The sequence below is a fragment of the Varanus komodoensis genome, unplaced genomic scaffold, assembly GCF_004798865.1.
Source record: "Varanus komodoensis strain SLA01 unplaced genomic scaffold, ASM479886v1 scaffold29_1, whole genome shotgun sequence".
NCBI lineage: Eukaryota > Metazoa > Chordata > Lepidosauria > Squamata > Varanidae > Varanus > Varanus komodoensis.
The window spans coordinates 8,085,175-8,109,618 of NW_025335759.1; the positions used below are offsets into that span (position 1 = coordinate 8,085,175).

The window sequence follows — 24,444 nt, forward strand, 5'->3', positions numbered from 1 at the left end:
TCCCGATGAGCCCTTTCATTCTGCCCATGTGCTCCTCCATATAGGGACCCAGCTGGCCGGCCACTCAAGGTGAGGCTAGGCGGTCAACCAGTCTCTACCTCAGATGCAAAAAAGGAAGCCCCTTCCTTCTCACAGGGATGGAACCATGGTCCCAAGACCCCTTGGATCGCCTGCTCCTCAGTGTGGGCTGTCCCTGTGAACTACAGCTCCTCAGAGGAGGATTCCTTCAGCAGCTGTACCATCTCCTGGGAGCTGTGGTACTTCCACCCAACACCAGACAAGTTTACATGCTCCTCCACTTCCGTTCCCACAGGAGCTTCCTAACTAATCACGACTTGAGTGGACTCCCCATGTCAAGCAGCAGCCAACCCAGCAGGGGTGAGATGAAAACAAGACCTGGCAGCCACCATTTTTGGACTGGATTGCAAATGGTGGACCCTGGCAATAGTCAGCCTAATGTTTCAAGCATCTCTGTTCCTAATACTCCTCCAGCCAATGAGGAGATGCCCCCCCATCTTGCCCCCACACCCCAAACACTTTGGCTATTCCTAGCTAGAGGAAAAGCAAGCTTTTGCACACCTTCCCAAGTAATATTCTGCCACCCCTCCCTGCTCAGACCTTCCTGCGGCTCTCCCACGTAACAGCTCATTTCCACTTGCTGATTCCTTATCATTATGAATTGGTACAGGGGTATAATTTCACATTAACCACATAGCAACAAAACTCTTGCTGCTAACTCCGTGTTAAAAGCAGCCTCAAAGGCTCCGAGCAACACGAGCCAGAAATGAGGCGTGCAAAGAAACATTCTCCTCGTTCCCCTCTCCGGGACCGCAGCCACGTCAGCCGTGATACCCTCACTCAATTCAAGGGCCAAACTCCATTCCAGAGATGTTCTTGTGGGCGGCATTCCTGTGCTAGGCGGCGTAGGGCTCCCTCTGCCAGAAGCGACGCATTCGGAGAGACACTACAGAATGGGGAAAGAACCGCACCAGAACTACAAAACCATCCAGCAACTGGTGGGTGGAGGAACCGGGGGGAGGGATGGCCCTCCAGGGACCCGCAGAAGGCCAGAGGTCCGGAGGGAGGCCTTCAGGAGGTCCAGATTTGGCCACAGAGGTTCTGCAGGTGTCCTGTAAAGTCTCTGTTGCTAATTTTGGAACGGCACGCCAATTTGTCCCAAGCAGGAATAATGAAGGCTGCCAATCTATCTACAAGCAAGACTCACTGAACTTAACAGGACTCTCCTCCAAGCAGATGTCTACAGGATCCCAGTGCAACAGATATCAGGGTCTCTATTTATTTAGTCCATTTCGTGGCTGGCTTTCCAACCACAGTTTTCCCAAAGAGGCTTACAGCTTAAAGTCAATCCAAATGTATGGTGTAATAGGTAACGGCACAAGACTTGGGCTCAGGAGTTCTAGTTCCCGCCCAGCCATGGAGCCAACGGAATGACTTTGGGCCAGTCTCTCTCAGACTCTCAGCTCAACCTACCTCAAAGGGCTGTTTGCATGGGTAAGATTGTGAGGAGGAGGAAGGGGATATAAAAAAACTCAAAGCAGCATACAAGAAAAAAGTAGAATATATCCGAAACAGTATAAATTTAGAAGAGTTTTCAATCAAATGCAATTTCAAAGTGCCTGTCAACAGCGGACAACCTAAATGTTTTCAATTAAAAGCCAAGGAGAACAGATGAGTTTTTAAAACTGTCTTAACCTCTTGCAAGTCAGTGTGGTAGGATGGTTAGCGTGTTGGGCTTGGGGACCTCAGAGATTTGGGTTCTAGTCCCCACTTGGCGATGAAGCTCAGTGGGTGACTTTGGGCCAGCAAACTCACCCTCCACCTGACCTACCTCAAAAAGGAAAGAAGAGGGGTATAAATGCAATTTAGTAATCAGCAGCAGCAGCCAGATGGAGGCAGCCATGGCCCCCTCATTAGCCACTGCTAAAAATGTCCTCTCTCCCTCCAATACCTATCCACCTTTGCAATGAGCCAGCAAGCAGGGTCTTCTCGATGATGGCCCCACCTAGATGATCTTGAACTACGCATGGTGTAGCCACTCCTTCAAATAACCACCTTCCGAGGGAATCTCCTGCTATGCCTCAAGTGGAAGGCTGAAAGCATAAGGCCCTACAGTTCAGAATTCCGCAGCAAGGGATGGACGTGGCAGTGAACCTTGTCTCACCTGTGGGTTTCTGTGTATGCTCCCCCGATAACACATCGCACTCAAATTCTTCCCCACCACCAAGCCCGCCATCCGCTCACCTATCCAAACAGAGCAAGCAGCTCTGCAAACGGTTAAATCTGCCCTCCTCTTCATTAGTGTTCTCACAGCCCCAAGGCCTTGGAAGAGACTTGGGTTGTCACTCAGCCAGAAGATTATCATCCTCTTGGCCAGTTGCCAGAACTGGAGGCTGCACCGCCGGCAATTTTTCAGCCAAGGCTCTTATTCCTATTCATTCAGGTCCTCCAGATGTGTTGAGCCATAACTGAATGATGGGAGTTGCAGTCCAACACATCGGGGGTGGGGGCTTAAAACCAGCTTATCATCATCTTCCAACAGCCTTCGCCAACCTGATGCCCTCCAAGATATGCTAGACTACAACTCCCAACATTCCCAGCCATGCTGGTTGTACTACTGTTTTAGAATAAGAGCTCAAGTGCAGTTATCCAGGAAGGAATGACAGGCAAACCTTCACACTTGCTAGCTGGTGCAGCCTTCCTATTGCCCCCGCCCGGGCCCCAGGGACCACAGCCACCAAAACCACTCCTAAAAAGGAAGCTCCTCTGACCGCAGGAACCTGGGCGGGAAGCCTGTACAATAACAGCTCCTCCTCCCACCTCCAGACGTCCCAGATTGCAGTAACCGAAGACCTGTTCTAATGGCAGCCAGAAGGATATCAGAAGCTGACCCACGTATACTAAAATAGACACCAGTGACCTGCAGTGAAGGGGGAAAGGACTTTTGGTGCTCTGTGCCAAGCCTGAGGATGCACTTCACCCACGAGGCTCCTCTGGCAAGCTGAGAAAGCAATGATATGTGGCTTCTCTGGTTCCCTTGCTTCTGCCTGCTCTGTCAGGTGTCCCCAGCATCCCCGGATGAAAAGAAAAGGCCAGGTCTGAAACAAAACAAGGAGCTTGGCCAGTTCATCACGGCCAGAACTACCGGCTTTGAAAGGGAGGCAAGAGACGGGAGGCAGAGAAAGACACAGCCGGCCATCCAATGTTAGCTCTTCAGTCACATTTACGCATTGCTACTCTGCCACTTTTTTGACAGCTGGCTTTTTTTCTTTCCCAGGTTTGCAGCAGCTAGCCAATTTTGGAAAGGGAATGATTTTTCTTCTGTCCTCCGCTTTTCTTATTGGGAAAAAGAGAACAGTCTGTTTCTTCTAAATCCCTCTGTCCCCCACGGGCCTTCATCGAAGGACTGTGGGGGCAGCTCCCATCTCAGTGGGGGGGGGGTCACCCCCTGAGCTCTGGAACAAGGGTTCACAGGAAGGCAGCAGGTAGAACCTCAAGAAAATGGTATTGCTTCACACATGTTGTATTCCAAACTGCCAGACCTGTAAAGAACCTCCATGAGGTCGCCTTGGCTTCCAGTTCCAAGGTGAGGTGTTCTTTCATCTTGTTGCCTGTGGAAACTTTGAAATAAAGAATCTCAGTAGATAATATATTTCAATATATTTCCAATTATTTGTGCCAGGGCTAGGCTGTTGTGGGAAGCTTTTTGGAGGGAAGTCAGGAGCCAGAAGCCAAGACTAAAGAGCAACCAAGACCCCTGAGCAAAGCAGGATGAGAGAACGAGCCAAGAGCTGGCTTCAAGAACAAAACTAGGAAAACAAGGCAAGCTGCGGTTAAAGACCTTCCCAAAGACATTCAGAAGGAATGGGAACCAATAAACAACATGGGTGAGTGAAGCCAGGCCAAATATACAATGTTCTTCCCCACAAGACCGTAGGGTTCACCACACATGGCACTGAAGACCACAAGAGGCAGCAACAACAGTTCTCGCAATCAGAAGAGGTCTCACAGGGACAATGACAACATTCACACCCCACTTTTCATCCATCAGGGATCCCAGGTGGTTCTCTTCTCCAAGCACCGAGCCAACCTGCCCAGGTCATACACAGTGGCTGACTCATGTGCTTTCATGCCATGCCCTGGAACAGCAGGTTAGGAGGGGAATGCATCTTTTAGTCTAGCACCTGCCACATGTGAAGGAAGTCTTCCCAGGCTCCCTACCCATGCAGCCTGACCCCCACCCCTGCAAGGTTGGCCAACACTGTCTCTACTCCATAGCTGCAGAGGAGAGGAAGCTGGTGAGCATTCGCATGACTCATAGAGGGAATACACAGGACATGGAAAGGACCTGGCTACGAGAGCCTTCGTAGCAGAAGTTGCAATTAACTAAGCATCAGCGGCAACACTGGCTGGCACTCACAGGGACCGAGTGCAGTAGCTTCTCCCTCCAAGTCTTGTCTCTCACAGCTGCAGGAAACGGCACACGAAATTGTCTCCCTCATTCCACAGAACAAGCCTTGGCTATGAATGCAAAATGCTTGCATTAAAAATAATCTGTGCTTTAGAACAAGCTAGTGCCCCACCAGGAACACTTTGGGTGATCAGCCAAAAAGCCTTTGAATCCTTTCATCTGAAGGACTAGCAAACTAAAAGTTACAGGAGTATAAAAAACCCCATTTCTCATGATGTTAGGAAGGAACTGCCATCTGACGCTGGAACAATGGCTCTGGCATCTCAGCAATGCTCCACGCCCATGACCTTTGCCATTCCTCTCCTCTCCACACGTGGGTTTGGCCATGCGTGAGTTTCTATTGAAGGACTGTAAATAATGCCCAAAAGCGTCGGCAAACAGAGATGACTTCTTTGGAGCAGAGGGAAGGAATTAAGGGTGCACTTTGACTAAGATGCGGCTGCCCAAATCTCCAGCCGTTCAAAGGGAGAGCAGGTTCTACAGCCAGGGTTTTATTTCTTTAGGAACAATGACTAACCGGTGAGAGAAATCTCCTGTTGTCCACAAGATGAGCAAGAGCAACTCCCCTTCTTATGCTCAACACACTTTGTAACATAACCCTGGATGACTCACAATTACGCCAGGAGTGTGGAAAGCAAAGCTGAGCCACTCCGAAGAAAAATACGCAAAATGGCCCAAGAAGAAAGGCACTGTGTTCAGGGGTGACAGCTAAGGTCTATACCCCATACACACACAGAACAGTCAGGTCTATTTAACCTACAACATTTCCTTCAACTGCTCCAAAGCAGACAATTTGCGTTGGCTTTGTTTGCTTTTTGCATTATCTCACTGGCTTCTGTGCAAAGGGCAGGCAACACCGAGCAGTGCAAGCCCTTACTCAGAGGTAAGCCAGAGCATCTTACAACCACGTGAAAGCACGTAACAGCCTCCCCCAAGCAGGAGCCATCCTGATGTTTTGCACAAGAGCCCGCTGGTCATATCATCCATGGTTGGAGTTCACCTCTGGAAGAACAGAAGTTTGGGGCCAAAAGGAGTTATACTCTTAATGCCTGAATGAAATTACGGAAGCAGTCTAACTTCTGGATTGGAAACTTCAAAGGTCAGCTTTAGCATAAGGAACTTCTGTGGTGTTCCACAAGCTCCAGCTGTGAAGCACCCAGTCCAGCACCCAGATGGGGCTGGAAGGACACCGAATAAGGAAGGAAGGAGGCTGTTGGGCAAATCCATTTTAAAAAGCATGGCTGTAGCAATTAAGTGAGAGCACACAGGCAGGGCTGCATGGATCCACTACTGCTTTTAGCACACCCCCACAGGATCCTGCCTAATTTCTCGTGTTTGGCATAATGTATTCTATTTCAGCTGGAGGAAAGGGCGAGAAATTATGCTAGGCAACCACATTTTGATCCCTGGAAGTTTTATTCAGCATCTTTTCTTACTCCTGGGTTTTTACCAGGCCTGCTACCCAGAGCCATGCAAATCCTTGCAACAATAAGGACTCCTACCTTGATTTGAAAAAAAAAAGAGGAAGTTGAGCTGAAATTTTCAGGAAGATCAACATGTGTGGACCGCATCCTCTTTCTTGTGTTGGCCGGTCAGAGGCTCAAATATACACACACCTTCTACCTCTGTTTCAAGCAAAGCATGCTAGAAGCAGGCCTCCACTCTTCCCCCAGCAACTGTTCCAGGGTACACTGCCACTGAATAGGGAGGCTCCACTTTGAACACAGTGGGGAAGCAATAGAGGGAGGACAGGTCAGTGTGTACAGCCAAGAAAAAATGGCCTTGCCAAAACAACAGCAAGTGCTCTGCATGGGCCTCTGATTGTGAAGGATTCTGACACAGCAAAGGGAAACACAAGATCCACAGGTAGAGCCAGCAGACAGGTGGGCAGGTTCAGTCCACATGGAGTTCTGCAGATGCCCCACTTCTCCCCAACAAAAATTCTCCAAAATGCAATTAGGCTCTCATGCTCAAAAGATGTTCACCATCCCTGCTAGACAACAGCACTAACTTCTGAAGGTTCTTATTAAAAATGTGCATTTGCACAGGGCAAAAATTCAGAAGCAGGCAGTCTTCAGAGAGTGTGGTTCCTTGGACTATCACTTTTGACTTTCACACTGCACGCCCAAGTTATTACAGCATTTTTAACCACAGAGGCAACATTCTGATCTTGCATCTTTAGAAATTTAGCTCAGCAGAGCAACAGCCACGCTCCTCAACAGAATTCAGGCCACTGCCCCTTGCTGTGGTTTTCTGAATCCCTGAAATTCTGCAGAATTCAGTGTACCCCTACACTTATTGATATAAATGTCTGATGTAATAATGACCTGATCTCATGCCATAGTTACATTCTTCTCTTCCCTCCAACATGCAAACAATATACAGGCAGTCCCAGATTATGAACGACCGTGTTACCAACAACCCAGACTTTGGAATGAACTGCTATAAAAGCTTATTCGTTTTAAGATTACTGTGGAAGATCTTGATTACCACAGAGAGGAAGCAAAAGGTAAGAAAGGGAGGGCCTGCAGAGCATCACCATAGAAAGGGAAGCCCCAAACCACGCCTTCCCAACCCATCCATCTGAAGAAGGAAATCCCTTCTTTTCCATCACTTCATCCTTCCCTCATTCCTAAGACCTAAAAAAGGCTAACAGAGAAAGTTCTCGAAGCTCTACTTATTTGGAAGCAAACAGTTCTGATCAATCAGCAAACCTCAGCTTGCCAGCATTTATCATCCGGGGTTCTGCTGTGAGTCCCAGGTAAGGCTGGTTGGGACTCCAGACAGGGCCTCTTGGGTAGCAGCACCCCAGTTGCAGAAATCCCTAATAGATTAGATTGGCTCCCTCATTATTAACCTACAGACAACTGGGAAAAGGGAAACTGTTCTGAGAGCTTTCGTAATTTAATGCTACCCTATGATTTTGGAGGGTTCTTTTGTTTTGCTGTATCTAATTTACCTACCCTGGCTTTACAGTTTTCTGTAATTATTGCTGTTTGTTACTACAATTTTAATATATTACAATTTTAATATAAATAGGGCCTCAAACACTCATTGAGTGGAGGGTGATTTAAAAAGACATTAAATGATTATAAATATTCCTCAAGTTCAAGTGGGAGCTTGGAAGCTGTTGCCAGCAGGTGTGTGTGTATAAAAATGCATGCATGCACACATGCATGAGGAGAGGGCGAGTAGGCTGCAGGCCTAGGAAATGGATGCAAAATAAGCAAAATGATGTAAAACCTACAGGAAGGCAGCTCTGCTTTGCGTTCGCAGGAACTGTCTTGCGGGGAGCCTGCGCTGAATGTCTCTGCTTGAAGCATTTGACCCCGACCTCAGCGAAGTAGACCTAGATTTCCCCTCGATGGAGGGCCCATGGCAAATGTTTATTACCTCTATTAGCTCTCCAACATCACGGCTAGGAAAGAAGCTTGGAGAGCTGCCACTGGGAAGCTCAACATACATCAGCTTCAGCTGAGCATCATGCCCAGACGCAGACCATAATAGCTGTGTGTGCCTTCTCTCAGTGACAAACCTTCTTGCTGCTAGGGATCTACAAGCAATCCGTCCAGGGTTGGGGATCCATCAATTCCCCGGACTCAGCTTCCCAGAATCTGGTTTGCCTGGCAGAGGCCCAGAGTCCAGACTCCTGGCGGGCGCACCTGGCGTTGGCAGAGCGCTCACTAGCATTGTGCCCCATGTGCTGTGCAAGCAGTGCTTTCTCATGCGCCCAAGTGGCCGCTCAAGCAGTGGGCACTCCTCACATTAAGAGTCCCTGTGGGGCTCCTTCGGGGCAGGCATTCCCCCTCTGACTGCCGCAGGCAGCGTCTCTCTTCCATGCCAGCTACTGCCGTCTTTCGGGCTTCTGCTGCTGACAGGGAAGAAGGCTGCTGGTTGCACATCAGAAACAGTTCACGGACTTCCTCTTGGAACTTCCTCTTGGACTTCCTCTTCCTCTTCCTCAGCTCCCTTTGGAAGACTGGGCTGAGCAAAAGAAGAAGTCCGTGAATGCTTGGAGTGGCAGACTCTGACCACGTGCTCCTGCTCCTTCTCCTCTTTCTCAACATTCCTTTCACTTGCTTGCCCGGCAGCCAGCGACAGAGAGCAAGATGGCGGCAGCATCTGCCACTCCTCCGCTCCACCACCAATGCCCGTGCCAGAGCGACAGGCGGACGAACAAGCAGGTTGCAATGAGGAGAAGGTGCAACCCCGGGGGTCCGGTATCAGTGGGCCCCTGCTTGGAGGTAGGCCTCAGCAGTTGCCCAACGACGCTGCCTTGACAACAGCCCTGGTTATCGGAGAAGCAAGCTCTGATCTTGGCATATCAGCATTGCTCAGATCAAGGCACACAATGTGCCCACAAGGCCAAACGTGCAATGAGGATTTATCTTAACTTGACCATTTGAGATAACAGCACTTAAGAAATCTAAAGCAATAAACAGCCAGGTGGCATGGGTTGTTTTCCACAAGGACTGTCTGTACAAGCTTCCACAAGGCAGGCCTATGGATACTTATTTTATATTGTTAGTTTGTTTTATGTATTATATTTTATGTTGTGAGCCGCCCCGAGGCTTCAACAAATGGGGCGGCATAGAAATGTTTTAATAAATAAAATAATAAATAAATAAATAAAATACTTGGCTGGTTTCTACTCAGGAGCCCATACTCTGCCCAAGGCTTGGTAGCCAAGCCAAAACTGGTGGCCACCAGGGCTTTGCCCCTCCCCATACATCTCCCTGCACCTCTGGGACATGTCTGGAGCTGGGGAAGGAGAGGCCATCAGGCACGGCACTTCTCTGGGTTCCAGCTCTGGAACACTTGTCATGGCGAGTGGAGTTGTCCCACTGACCCCTATGATGCAAGGAGACACGCTAGCTCAGTCTTCCTGAACCTGATGCTCTCCAGATGTTTTGGACTACAACTTCCATAATTCCCAGCCAGGGTGACCACTGGCGATTACCAGCTTCGGGAAGCCTAAGTTAGGAAGTTGCCAACTGTTCACAAACACAATTCCTTCAAGGAGTCCACTGGGCCCAGGGACAAGGGAGGGTGAGACCCAGGACATCATCCAGTACCTCTTACCTCTCTGCAGATGCCACTAAGTTCAGAGGACAGGACAGTGTGCCAAAGGGAAATAGAGGCATGCCAGAATCAGCTGTAGAGAAACAAAATCAAAATACTACCAGAGGAGGAACAGGGAGGAAAGCAATGACTTCTCCAAGAAATTCCTGGCTTTTCTATTTGGTCAGGAGCCAAAACTATGCCCTTTGGCAGGTCTAGAAAAGAATTCAAGCCAAGGGAGTGAGCTTCACACAGGGCTGGAGAAATGTTTGTATGCTAGCAATAAATATGTAGACATTTGGGTGATCAGCTTTAGATTTTTCCAGTGTTTCCCTTTTGACAGCTGCTCCAAGTACCAACCTCATTCCTGCACCTTTTCCCACTGATGGGGAAAATGGAAACACACACTTGAATAGGCCTCTTTCAGACTGCAGAATCCATTCTTTCAGAGTGGATTCACATATATTTTAATTATTTTAATGTTGGATTTTAATTGTTCCCTTGTTCTACAGCTGAAAAGGCTTCCAGATCCGCTTATGTAAAAGCACTAAAAACATGGCGATCTCTGCTAATACAAGTGGCCTGCAAACCTCAAAGTCTGGGGTTTACAGCCATTGCATCAGGACTGCAGCCTTGGCTGCTATTATTCCAGAAAGCTTTCCATCTGACTAATGGCCACAGTTCAATCCCAGTCTATCCACACTGGGGTTTCTCTTAGCTCCAGTGCATAACTGAATGACTCAGGCTTTTGGGTCCAGATCATCAATGCTTTTAGACAGCTTGCCTGAACAAAATACAGACTTTGCCTCCAATCTCAGTCATAACAGCCCAGCAAGTCCCTAACATGGGACTACCAAGCTACTTTTTCCATGCTCTCTTCTAGCTCCTGGCTCTTCCTTCTCAGCAACTGCCACAAGGAAGGAACTGGAAACCAAAGGCCTCCAATTTTGCTTTCAGTGTGTTATCCTTACCCTAAACTTTGGTTAATCTCAAGTAAAGTTTCTTGTTCACCTGAACTCCAGATTGTTCATTGAAGTTCGTCATAACCCACAAACAGAAGTTGTCTGGCTTCAGACAAACCACAGTTAAGTCAAGCATAGCTCTATCAGGGCTAGACCACACAACACAACACCCACACACATGAGGAGGAGACTAGAAGCGTTGTTGTAACGGATGGTTTAGCCAGACTGGCAGGTCGTCCACCCTGACGTGTTTTGCTGCAAGACCTTCCAGGAGGCGGCAAAGAGATCAGTGATGCTCTCCCCCAGCCTCCCAAGCACTCACAAGCTCAGGAGGCTGTGTGTGCTGGAGGAGGAGGAGCACCAGAGCCGGGAGCCTGCAGCTGATCTCTGCTTTGATGGTTTCCACAGGCTCTGCACCAGCCACTTAACCTTTGCACTTCATTCCTCTTCTACTCAACCCTGGAGTGCAAAGCATGAATACAGAAGACCGAGACCTCTGAGGGTGCAGGATGATTGGTGGCTCGCATTTCCAAGGCCCTCCAATGCAAACCCAGCTAGAAATGCAGAGCACAGAAAGAAAAGGCAGTTGTCTGAGTAAACATTGCTTTAGCAACGTGGATAGCAACCATTATTTCTGCATGACAGGCGGGGGGGGCAGGTTAGAATGCTTCCCCAGTCACCAACCTGGCATGTAGCTTTGGGAATGTCTTTTGTTCCCATTTTCTTTCTTTCCCTCCAGCATGAGTGACCTGCTTTGCAGGGTCCCTGGTTGGTCAAAACAGGATCCACAGCAGGGGTCTCAAACTCACGGCCCGCAGGCCAGTTGCCCGGATGGGCAGCGCACGGGGGAGGGGCCCTGCGGCCTTCAAAGCGTTGGCGGCGCCCGGGCCGGCCGCGGCATGAGCAGCCCACCACCACCGTGGTGGTGGAATACTTGATGCAGCCCAGCTTCACCCAGACTCTACTTCCAGCGGCCCCCAGGGAAGTTGAGTTTGAGACCCCCGCTCTACAGCATCACCCAGCCTGCAAGGTGCTGCCTTCTGCTGAATCAGAACCATGGTCCATTTCACCAGTTAATCATTCAGTATATGACTCAAAGTTTATGTTCGCTGGAGTAAAGCCCGCAACAGTGAGCGGGGCAAAGCCCACTCTGCTTTGGTGGTTCCAGTCAGTGACAAGGTTAACCCATGCGTGGAGTACACATTGCGTGTGGATTGTTGCTGAAACATGGCTTATGTTGCCAGCTGCGCTAACTAACCATGAAGAAGCCATTGTCCACGACCCAATGTCAATACGTGGCTTTCTTGCACGGTTTGCTTGTGGCTAACAAGCCATGGTTTATTAGCATAGCTGGGTTCAGACAACAGAATAACCCACACTTGTGAGTTATGTGGCCTGAAGCTGCCCAGTGGGAAATAATCCTGCTGCTCAGGAAAACGAGGCCCACCAAACCCTCGGCCAACCCACCTTGGCTCTGCCAACAGTGCCCAGCCGCAGCTCTCCAGTGCCTGAGATGGTCTTTCCCCGCTTTGTCCGGAGATGCCAAGGCGCTGGGCCCCCTTGCATGCGTGGCAGGGCTGGGCAATGCTGCTTCCTACTGCTTGGCAGGCATGGGACATGTGCAAAACCCCCCGGTCCCGAAGGCCCCCGTCGTCATTAAGATATTTTAAGAGCAAAAACTGGCATCCATCAAGGCTACAGAGCACCAAATGAGCAAACAAGCTAATGGTGAACCTTTGGTACTCTATAGCTACTACACACACCATCTTGAAAACGTATTTCTTTTTATTATCAGTTTTTGACATCTACTGGAGGTGGGTCTCTGGGACAGAGAAAGCATGGTCCCCAGACCTTCCCGAGTTGCTCACCTGTACGCAAGGGCAATGGTGCGAAGGAAAGAGGGTACATCACATCAGCAACCTGGTGCCTTCTAGATGCTTTGGGCAACACTCTTAATTCCCGACTACTGGCCCTGTTAGTGGGGGCTTTTGGGAGCTGCCAGCTCTAGTGTATAGAGAGATGGGAAGGCCTGGAAATGGGAAAAAAATTGAGGACTCCCCCCCCGCCCCCAGGACCATTTTCCTTTCCTTCCTCCCATGACTTCGACACTTCTAGAAATTTTATATCCCTAGACATACAGGATAATTTAGTAAGAGATAATTTTACAGAAAAGCATTTTGAAATCCTGTGAAGGGGAAACTTTTAAAAATAAAGCAGGGCTGTGGGGTGTCTAGGAATATAGGAAGCGGTCTGGCCAATGCACACAGCTTACACAGCTCCTCTACACTATCCAGAAAAGATCAGTCAGTTTCCATTTGCACGGTTAACCCTCCAAGTGAGACACATTGCTAAAAACTTCTGGTTATCCCTCCGAATTCTCCAACCACTGGAACATTTTGAGACGCGTCTTTCAGACATCTGAAACAACATGTGGCTGAAAGATTAGTGAGCGATTCAGACAACGTGCTAAATATGCTATCTTTTAAAGCTGAGAACGCTAATGAGAAATGTATGGTTCTGACAGCCTTTCAAGGCAAAACAGCAACGACCAAGAAAGAATGCCATGTTCATCCAAGCCAAAATGCAGGGTTATCCTGACATAACAAGGCCCAAAATTGTTTCAGTCTGTGATTTGTTTACATGCCAAGAGAAATGTCAAAGCAAGTTAGGAGCCAAGAACCCTTGGCAAGGGCTGGCACCCCTGACCCAACCCTCTCCTCATGCCCACATTCAAATTAGCACTCTCCATCCTGGTGCCTCCCAGAGGTACTGAGGTCCAGCTCCCAGCATCCCCCCAGCCAGCTGGACAGAGTGCTGGCCTGGAGGGGCCACTGCTTGGACCCAGCATGGCTTTTCTTCTGCTCCTACGTTGCAGAAGGCTGGCTGAAGTGAGCCTAGTAAACAGGAAGCCAGGGCGGCTATACGTGACTAAATGAATTTGGTAGTTAGAGAAACACAACGACTGGGCAAGTGTTATTCTTAGGTCTATTTTTTAGACTAATTTTTTGTAAACCGTCTGGAGACTTTTAAGTATGGGATGGTATAGAAAGTTTTAAATAAACTAATAAACAACTGGGAGCGATTCAGTCAGCAAACAAACGCAGTTCCAGAAACACTTGCAAAAAGTGCAGGGCCTGTGCTGTCTTTACCTACCACACCAATTCATAGAAACACAGAAACAGAGCGAGTCAGAAGGGACCTCCCGGGCCATCTAGTCTGACCTCCAGCACCGGCCAACTCCGATCACAACATGCCCACCATGTGCATGTCCAGCCTAATTCAAAACACAGGCCTAAATTAAAGCCACCCCAAATCAGACACACACAGACGCACACACAGAGCTTGCGGCGCCCTATCTACTAGAAAGTTGCTTTTCTTTGTTACCTTTATTCAGGTAGTATACATTCAGCCCAATACATTTCAATGGGTCAAGAGTGGTATGACAAAGTCTGGATCCAACCCACTGATTAGAAGCCACCATTGAAAAAGTTGTGTTTTGAAAGTCAACATATAAATCCTTAAAATAAACTAATGCGTAAATTTCCCTTTGCAAGACCTTGGAGACCCAGGACTGCTTTGAGTAAGAAGACGCCCTGGGTGGGCTCATTATGGTTCCTCGTAAGCATGCAGACTCAAACTGCATTTCAACTGCAGGATGCACTACAAGGAAACCAAGGTGATCTTCCTCTCCATTTTATATTCACAGCAACCCTGTGAAGTAGGCTAGGCTGAGAGCCAGAGACTGGCCTCAGGTAACCTCAACAGTTTCATGGAAAAGTAGGGACTAGAACCCAGGCCTTCTGGGCTGCAGTGCTTCTCTTGTTTAGTCTTGTGTAGCACCCATTCAGTTCAATGGGGCTTGCACAGGAGCCAGAGTACACTTGCTACAAGCCGGCCCATCAGCGCCCAATTTTCCATTGCTGCTGACCCAAGCCAAACTCACTGGAGGTAGAACTGGTGAGAAGATAAAGAGCAGAGATATCAGGTACTTGAACTGGGACAGGAAACTTTTAGAAGAAAACTCAAGGACAGGAGAAAACAAAGGCTGCAAAGTAAGAAGCAACATAACCGTAAAGGACCCTCATCTTGCACCTTGGCTCACCACTAAACCCTCATAAGTAACACAGCTCCTTCACACTAAAGGAGAAGCTTTAAGGGCTCTAGAAGAGAAACTTTGCTAGCTCTTCCCTTAAAGGAAGGCCTGCAATTACTTGACAATATGACAATGGCATTCTAACTCGACCTTCTGCATCTCTGTTCCGAAGCCATGCAAGCAGCCTGCCATTTGGGCACAACAGTCGCAAGCTCAGCATTATATCGTATGCAAGATTAAGGCGCCCTTTGATAAGTGAGGATCATTCCCAGAGAGGAACTCCTCAAAACCAGGTTCTTCCATAAGACTTGAAGCATCGCCTCCATTTCAAGAACTTCTGTACCAAAGTTTCAGCCTCTTATGTAGCCTTGACCTCCCACAGTTGGAAGAACAATGGAGAAGAACCAGAAGAACCAGAATGCACGCACCCAGTCTAGACAATATAAAAAAAAAATATTGCTGGCAGATGGGCTCTTGCCAGCATTTCTGGGAAGGCTTGCTTCCACTCCTTCAAATGTAGCTTGACTGGTGCTCAGTCCCATTCCATGGAGACCTCTGGGGTAAGGAGAGACTCCTTCTAATTAGGGCTACTGTGTGAGGTTCCTGTAAGGACTGACCCGAAATCAGAGTTGGAATGGGGAAGAAAGAGCACCTAATCAGTCAACTGGGGCATTGTCAGGTGCAGAAATGATCAGGGCTTGAATGTCTGTGTCTGTCTTTAAAGGACCCCGTCTCCTAATATCACCCCTATTCGTAAAAGGAGATGAAAGGATTTGATTTCAGAAAAAACCTCAGGCAGAAAGGTTCGAGGGAGCCAGCAGGACGTGAAGCCCTTGGAGGCCAAAAGCCAGCTCAACCAGGGGATCAGGCAAAGCAGGAACCATCGGCTCCCTGCCCCTTTCTGCTGATGGCCATGGACCACAGGGAGTGGGGTAGATTCCCCCACAGCTCTGAGGCACCAATCCCAGTGGGGCACGCCAACAGCACCTCTGCATCAGGCATCCTGCCAGCATCTGTGCCTTGGCACAAGTTATGTAAATTGTTCTGAGCATGTCGGAAAATAGCTGCAAATACTGAATATACAATGGGAACAACCCCCACGTCGCTTGGAACCAAGGGGAATGTCCTCATTTTGTGTGTTCACACAGAGGGAGAAGCAATGATGTTCTTGTTGAAGAGGACCCTAATATTATAGGAGTCACTTTTAGCAGCAGTAATACTACAGTATTTGTACTCTTATTCATGTAGTCATGATCAGTCTCAATTCCAGAACATACAATCAAGCCAAATTCCTGAGAAGAGTTTCCTTTTGTTAAGTGCCAACACGCAGCTCAGCATAAACAATCCTGTAATTTCAGAACGGGGAGTACCTCAGTACTTTAGTACTTCAATATGATGAGCCTCTTTGCAGGATAGAGGCAAGCCTTTTGATTTTACCTACTTGTAAAAAAGTGCTCCAGGTAACCTAGGCAGGAATTTACCTCTCAACTGCAAGAGAACAGCTGCCAAACAAGAAAACCAAAAAGAATTCTCTGTAATATATTAAAATGCACTGGTATCAGTCACTCCTTGTCTTGCAGCCTCTAGATATGGCTAGACCACAATTTCCATCATCTCGGCCAAGATGATGGGAATTGCTGCTCCAAACACGTGCAGAGTGCTGGGTTGGTAAAGCTCCCACAAAATGTTTGGGTTTTCCACTCCAGAAATGTCACGGGTAATATTTCTATTTGGACAAGCTACTTTCTTTCTACTTCTGAATTCTGAGCACCGTGCGATGTCCTCAGAACTATGAATGGACTACTTAAAATTATGTCTTCTGTGCTGAGGCGGACTACAGAGAAAAGTGCCAGAATATAAATTGTAGCCAAATGAATTTAATGTTAATGAACGGCTTTATTTATTTAATAAACACAGATTGGATCCTGTATAAAGCTTCACATTACTAAATCAGACCACTCTATTTCACTTTTCATGTCAGTCAAAGTTCTTCCTCCCAGTTTTTAATACTGAATTATATCATCCTATTCTAAAGTTTTAATGTAGGAAATGGTTTTTAGTAATCTGAACTATTTTATTCAGTCTCTTGAGCTGTTTAGTTGTGTTTCATGTATTTTAACCTTCTTTAAAGTTAGGATACAATCCTATGCATGCACAGGCCCAGAAAAAGCCCTACAACACTATCTAGACACACCAAAGGTGAGAGAAGTATTGCAAATCAGCAACAGAATAGAACACCTGCCCTTCCCCCAGTTTCTTTGCAAGCAGCAAATGAATTCTGAGAGCTCAGAAGCCCCACAACCTGACTGGTTCCACTGATTCTGCAGAAACCCAGAGCGGAGGATGCTGTGGGGAAAAGAACATTTCCCGTGCTCCAAAAGTGCCAAGGATTAGCAAATGCCACCAAGGATTAGCAAAGTGGAGGGGTGGGGACAGGAAACATTCTATACTTCCTGTGCAATCATTCCCCTCCCAGCCGGTGTCACTTTCATACTCAACATCTAGCTTCCTTTTCATTCCCACATTAATCTGTGATGTTTTTAAATCACCGTGAAAATTTGCATTTATGCACGTTAAACTGATGTATACTTTATCTGCTCTCAAAACATGTTTGCTTTCTTTGCTTGAACAGAGAGCATCCTGGACGTACAATAGCGACCAGTAATTATATTCTGAGTTTTTCTGACTAATGTGCAGCTCAGAAAACATCCTCTCATCCCAGAGTGCATCCACCTTCTCCAGCCGAGTGCCATCAAGGTGCCCTGAAGGAGCGCTTACATCCATATATGCCCAGTCGCCCCCTGAGATCGGCGGGAGAGGCCCTTCTCCGGGAGCCCTCCGTGAGAGAAATTAGGAGGGTGGCTACTCGGAGGAGGGCTTTCTCAGCGGTGGTGCCTAAGTTATGGAATGCGCTCCCCAGAGAGGTCCGCCTGGCGCCGTCGTTATTTGTTTTTTGGCGCCAGGCAAAGACCTTTTTATTTAAGCAACGTTTTAAATGTTAATACCACTGAATTTTATCTGGCCAGGGCGGCTTATTTTATAATGTGTGTTTTAAATTATTATGATTATTTTATATGTATATTTTAACTTATTGGTTTTATTTATGGTTGTAAGCCGCCCCGAGGCTTCGGCGAATGGGGCGGCATAAAAATGTTTTAATAAATAAATAAATAAATCAAGATGTGCTGGACTGCAGCTCCCACCATTCCCAGCCAATGGCCACCCACTCAGCCTCATTTGGCAGGTGCACCTGCAGACGGACTCAGGTGAGGGTCCAGGTAGTTTGATACAAAAGAAGACAATCCTTCAGGTAAACTGACCGCAAATGTCTGTAGCTTTATTAAAGCTGCAAACTCTGAAATGGGCCTAGAAGAAACTGACAGCCGGTGCGCACTGACAGCCGGTGCGCATGGCAAAGTACAACTACATCAAGCAGCCTTTGATTTTTCAAGCAGCAAAGCCACGCCTTGGCTGACAGCACACTGCATTCAAGAGTGTGAGAGGAGACAAGCCATGCCCTGTTGGAGGCACAGGTTTATAATCTCAGGTGCGTCACAGCCAGAACATCCTATCAGGGAAAAGACACTCAGGCAGGCAGGCAAGGCTTGGGGGAGGGGGGTTCACAACCCCAGGAGGCCAGAACATTCATCTCCCTTTGGTCAAGGGCAGCTGCGCATCATGTGCTCTAAGCCCCAGGGCTGGCAGATCTAAGCATGTGCACTTAAATTAACACATCTCTCTCCAACACCAAAGCAAGCTGGGTAACGAGGCCACTCTATAAGCAGCCAGCAGAACAATTTGCACTCCTTTCTCACCTTTTAATGCAGAGAGGCTGAAGCTTAAATCCGTTTTTCAAAGTGGGGGAGAGAATGAGAGCAGCACAGCCCTTCCTGGCCAAATCCAGGTTAAGCAGTAGCCTCCCATGAACTTAGAATAGAAAAATGAACCTTCCAGTCTTCCCAGACTCAAGGTAACTTCTTGGATCACTTCTCTGATCCCAGACCAAAGGTGTCAATCCCCCCCCCCCCCCCCCAGTGTGAAAGAAGCTAAAGGATACAGTCCCTGTTCTATGAGGTGATCTAACAACCTGTGGTTAACAAACCACTGTTTGTAAGCCTGTTCCCACCTGCTTAGCCACATCTCCTTTCTGAAAACCACCCAGGAATGCCCTGTGATGTGTGAAGCTCAAAATCCTAGGTTGTTTAGGGTTTAAACAACCCAAAGTGACCTCAACCACCAATAACCATATATTAGGATAAGATTGGATAAGAATCCTTGGATGCAGAAGCACAGGATAAGCCCCACCATAGTGGAGTACTTATTACTGTGATATTGAACCCTCTGTTAAAACCCTCTGTCAAAAATTCCATGGGCACAGCAATTGTCCAGATTTGGCTCCCTTTGGAAAGAGGGCACCGACCACTTGTTGACATTTGGTAACAGTCATGGTCTCTCTGACTCAAACTGGACTCGTCACATATGTCCACTCTGCTTGGGGCTGATCGGACATGTAGTCCGAAAGAAAGACCTAGTTTCCCAGCTTCCCCAACTGGAGGAGGGAGAGAAACCCACTCATTCAACAGGAAGCCCCAAACATTTTTGGCATTCTGTGTATAGCCCTGAGGGCGTGAGCTTACAAATATGATGGGGGGGGGAGAAATAACCGAAGAACAAGAGGAAGGAGAAGCAAGAAAAGAATACACCATTGTTTCAGCTGGATATGTGGAGTCTTGGGTTAGTTACAGGAAGTCAGGGCAATCAGAAAAAAGCAGGCTTTTCCAGCCTGAGGCCTGTGTCCGTCCCCCCCCCCCCACCATAGCTAGCAGGGCTAATGATTCTAAGTTTTATTCCAACATCTGGAGGGCACCAGGTTGGAGAAGGCTGCTGGAAGTGGCTTTCCTTAGGGGAGCAATGCAAACGCTTTTCAGCTTCTGAATGTTTATCTTCCAGCTAATGTCTCCTTAAAGCACAGACCTACACGCCTATTCAGAAATCCCACGGAGATCAACGGGATTTCCTCCCAGGAAAGTGTGCAGAGGAGTGCAGCCTGCTCTCCTTCCCCTGCGTCCAGTTTAGCGGATTCTATAAGCCGCTGTGTTGCGTCGGGCAATGTTTATGCAAGTCCCTTTATGCGTCTTCCAAGAGACTCAAAATAGATGCAAGCCCCTTAATTGAAGAAAGAGAGGCGGAGCCTTTAGAAAGTTCGCTGACTAAGACCATTTTGTGTTCCTAAGTTCACCAACTTTTGAAACAAATTGCAACTTTCCTCGGTGGGTCCGGTTATCTCCCCCGAATCGCACGGCTGCCCCCAATCTATGGGCACCACCAGAGGGGAGACTGTGCACCAAAGTGACCCCCGATCGCTCGAATCCTGCCTCTTTCCCCACTCCGCATCCACAAACCGGATTAACCCCCTCCCCACACGCACGCGCGCGCGCCCCGGCTCCTGGGGACCCGCGCAGGAGCCGAAGCTCCTCCGTAAGCGCCCCGAGAGTGCGCAGGGCAGCCAAGGCGCTTGGAGAGGCACCCCGACCTCCTCCGGGGAGCCGAGCGAGGGGCCCGCGCGGCGAAGCGCGGCGGGGGACCTCGCTCCGTCCTCCGCGACTCACTCTTGTGCCTGCCACTGCCCCAGCTCTGCTTGGCGATGCTGGGGCTCCGCACGATGGCCCGTCCGGCGGACTTGAGGGCATCCATGCTGCTCCGTCGGCCAAACCAGGACCAGGCGCTCCCCGCCTCGGAAGTGCCGCCGCAAAAGTCTCGGCAAACTTTTTCCAGCGCCAGGGGCCGCCCTCCTCCCGCCCGCTCGGCCCTCCTCCCGCTCGCTCGCTCGCTGGCTCCACCGCCCCGCCTTCTCCGGGGGGAGAGGCGGGCAGCCACCCGCCCTCGCCCGGCAGCACTGGCGCTGGCAGGGGCGCGCTCGCCGGTGCCAGGCGGTGGAAGGCGCTTCTGGCGCCGCCCGGCCTGCGCCTGGCAGGGCAAACAAACTTCTGCAGCAGGCCAAGCCCGGAGGCGAGCTCGTCTCGCGGGCCTACCAGCCCGGAGAGCCTTCCTGGGGCCGCTCGCCCCGCTGCTGCCCGTCCCTCCCGTGCCCCCGCTGCGGTTGCCAGCACCCCGCCCGGAGAGGAAGGCGCGCGCCCGCAGAGCCGCGGCCCCCGGGCCTGCTCCTCTGCGCTTCGGTCTGCGGTGCAAGTAACCGAGCCGCGCGGGGGGGGGGGGGGGGGGTCCCCCCTGCAGGGGCTGCATTCCCCCCCAAAGCCGGGGGGGGGGGCTTGCAGCTACAGCGCACACAAATGTAAACACACTCTTGCGATCAAACATCTCGAGAGTTAGCCGCTTCGGTCCATGGAGTGGGGGGGAGGGAGGCTCTTTTTCTCAGACCACCCAAAATCAAGCAAGCTCAAAATTCTCGCGCATTTCATGGGGAACGAAACAAGCAAACCGGGAGGGGGAGAGAAAGCGGGGACCTCACTGGGAGCCTGTTGAAGCGCGAAACGGAGGCAGCGGCAGAAAATGAAAGCACAAGCGCCGACAGGCCGGGAGCTGATCCTCGCCAGCCGCTTCCCTCGCGGGGCTGTTCCTCCACTAATCGCCTTACGCCCGCGCGTGCTCCAGCCCGGCGTTTGGCACGGGCTGGCACGGTCGGAAAGGGTGCGTTGCAAGGGCAGCGTCTGCCAGGGCTGGGTAGCCCTGCCCACTTGGGAACGTGCTTCCTCCATACCTCGCACGCCCCAGAGTTCAAATGACACGATAATCCTGGAGAGTGGGTTGTTGTTGAACTCCGAGCTGCCGTCTGAATCCAGCTGAGTGAACAAGCAGTGATGAACAACCCGCCATTCATAACAAGAAACTATAGGCTTAAGAAAGACGGTTTTGATTTTTAATGTACTGTAATTTTGTTTTATATTGTACTTTATTGTATTACTTCTGCCTGCTGCATGGAGAGCTGCAGTTAGTGGGCAATACAGCCGAAGGGGTGGGTGGGTGGGTGGGGGTGGGTCTCTCTCTCTCTCTCGCATTTGCTTGTTAACATGGCTGGATTCAGACAACATGATAAGGCTCGAGACTACTATACCTGACAAAACACGTCTCCTCACAGCAATCTTCTCAGACAGAACTGCAAAGGTCTGGGACCTGCCTCTAAGGAAGGCTCACTTGGAGACCACAAGGAGAGGAAGGGCCTTTTCGGTAGTTGGCCCCCACCTTTGGAACAAGCTCCCTATCATGGTTTGGGAGATGAGTAGCAGGACCCAGGCAACAGAAGCAAGGCAGACATAGTCCAAAGTCCAATATTTGAATCAGAGCCAGAAACAGGTACCTGAGACAGGATAACCAGGCAAGATGCAGGAACAGCAAAGGAGAGGCAGAAAATCCCTATTGTTAAAAGAGCCACTGCAGCCCAGAGCTTCCTCTTATATAGCTCCTTCCCTGGGGCTCCCAGCTGGCACTTATTAAGAGTCTACAAGCTCCAGCAGGCCCTGGGACCAATCCTGTAAATACCACAGCGGTTGTTCTGGTTCTGGCCACCAGAGGGAGACCTGGAGTTGCCCAGATCCTGACACTCCTCACTGAGGCCTTCCTGGCACTAACTTAACTCTTTGGCACCACCTTAAGACTGCATTCAACAGGACCCTACGGGGCAACTCCCTGGTTTGCTATTACTTCGAGGCTTATGGTAGCTGCTTAAACAGATCTTATGATTTAATCTGCATAGCTTTTACATTACATAACCGAAGGACAGAAACACACCAAGGGTTAACCTTTGCATTCAAGCAAGGCTGATCTTACAGCCCTTCCTGTCTGGGAAGCTCCAGCAGCCAGGTGGGTAGGATGGCTGCTTCCAAGGCCTAGGGCACTCGGCTGCCCTAGTGGATGCTGCCCCAGATGGTTGCCAAAGCGGTGAAGCCGTACACTACCCGGTGTTTCTCTGTTCAGGGCACATGGCACCAGGTCTCATGGAAGGTACATGTGCATAGCTGTCTTTACCTAGGACATAGAGAAACAAAGGACCGTGATTAAATAATACAAGGTACCAGTTGGGCCTGCCAAGTCCAAATCTACAGAAAATAAGAACAGTGGCATGTCTGTCTATGGGGGATAATACATTGGCAATGATGCACTGGCAAATTTAGAAGTGGGGGGGGTCCCTTTGTGATAGACAGAGGCGCCTCTCAAAGCCACACCCCCATCAAAGCCACACACACAAGCCCCAACTATGTCCAAGATTATGCAACCTATATGATTATAAAATAAAAATGAGCTTTGTCACTTTGTTTGAATTTCTGTTGAGTAATGAATGCAAGATGAAGGTATCTCTTTTTGAGGTGAGACAATGACAGCTTCTAGAAATTATTTCTTATTATCTTATGTATTATGAATGAGCGATTTTTATGCATTCATATCTCATTCTGTAGCCAAAAGATCCCAGAGTGGCTTCTGTGGAATTAATAAGGTAGTTCCTGCCTATGGGCTTACTATGTAAAACCTGACATACAAGAGGAAAGGGGTGGGGAGGGAAGAGGAAAAAAGGACATTCAGGCACTAATTATCACACTTAAAGAATCAGAGGTGGTGATGTTCTCCCAAGAGCAGCAGTCTGGATAGACAATCACAGTTTCATTTCTTTTGATTTTCTGTGGCCTCTGATGTTGTGTGTGCCTCTGCGTGGGAGATCCTCCATGAGTCCAGAGTCGTGGGCTTCCAATTTCTCAAAATGTCCAATAATGTCCACACTTTTATTGTGCTGTCACTGGATCTACACTGAATCATGGATAAAGCAGCCTAACTTAAGGCTGTCAGAAGTCACTGCAAAATGTTCCCTTTGATTCCAGTGAATATACTCCAGTGACAATACCTGTATTCCATTTTAGCCATTATTTCTTCCAAATAATTCTGGAGCAAAGAGCTGCCAGAGAAGAGCGATTTGCCTCTCAGAGCTACAGTTCTCAGAATTGTTTATCAGTCAAGCACTCCTCCCCAAGAACTCTGGAAACAGGAGCTCTCTGGGTGAGGAAGAGGCATCCACTAATGACACCCAGCACCCTTGACAAACTACGGAGTGGCAACTGTTTAAAGTGGAATAAAAGTGTTCTGAATGTGCGGTGTGAATGCAAGGGGGTGGGAGGAGTGTGGCTGAGGAGCAGAGGCTGACCAGGAGGGAACGTGACAGAGAAAAAACAGGTGCCTGCCTGGCAGGCCCCTCCAGATGGGTAGTTCCCAGGAATTGTTGGGAACTGTTGAAAAAACACCCGTTCTTAACCCATCACATTCAGGACTGACACAGTGGCGGCTGCCAGCCATGAACCAGTCTCTGGAGAGCTGGTGGGGGAGGGACAGTGATCCCCGCAGAGGGCCCGCTCGAAAATAATTGAGGGTGCTCCAACCCCGTGACCCCCTCCACTACACTTCTGCACATCACACACCTGATAAAGTGAGTCCCTGTACACAAAAATCTATGCCTCAATGAATATGTTTGTCTTTTTCTGGAAGCCAGGTGATCAAACAGATGCAAATGCACCATTGTCTAATCAGAGATGAATCCTGCCGGTCCAGCAGGGCGCAGGTGAGCATCCAGGCATAGCCCTCTCATCAGAACCTTCCCAGGAGATCATTTATGTTTACTGAGACTCTCCCTCCCTCCCTCCCGGCTTACAAAAGCTCCTTATGTTTATTCCTATTATTAGCAACCCTATATTTCTAAGGAGAGGTGAGATATATTCTAATTCATATTTCTTTTTGATGCTTGTTATGGCTTGTTGATGCCTATTAGCCATGCTAGACCAAAGGAACCCCTGAAATCGTACTCGTCGGAGCAGCTGGCATGGCCAGCAGTAAAGCAAATG

General features: G+C 49.1%; 1 protein-coding gene across 2 annotated transcripts in view; it reads right to left on the bottom strand.

Annotated features, from left to right (window-relative positions):
* Window positions 1–20,365, bottom strand: part of LDLRAP1 (low density lipoprotein receptor adaptor protein 1) — a 66,568-nt gene extending 46,203 nt beyond the window's left edge. For both annotated transcript variants that reach the window (XM_044434732.1, XM_044434733.1), the window contains exon 1: window positions 20,215–20,365. In XM_044434732.1, the coding sequence (XP_044290667.1) occupies window positions 20,215–20,299 (85 nt within the window). In that variant the 5' untranslated portion in view covers window positions 20,300–20,365. The remainder of the gene's footprint in view (window positions 1–20,214) is intronic.
* Between the last annotated feature and the right edge of the window lie 4,079 nt (window positions 20,366–24,444).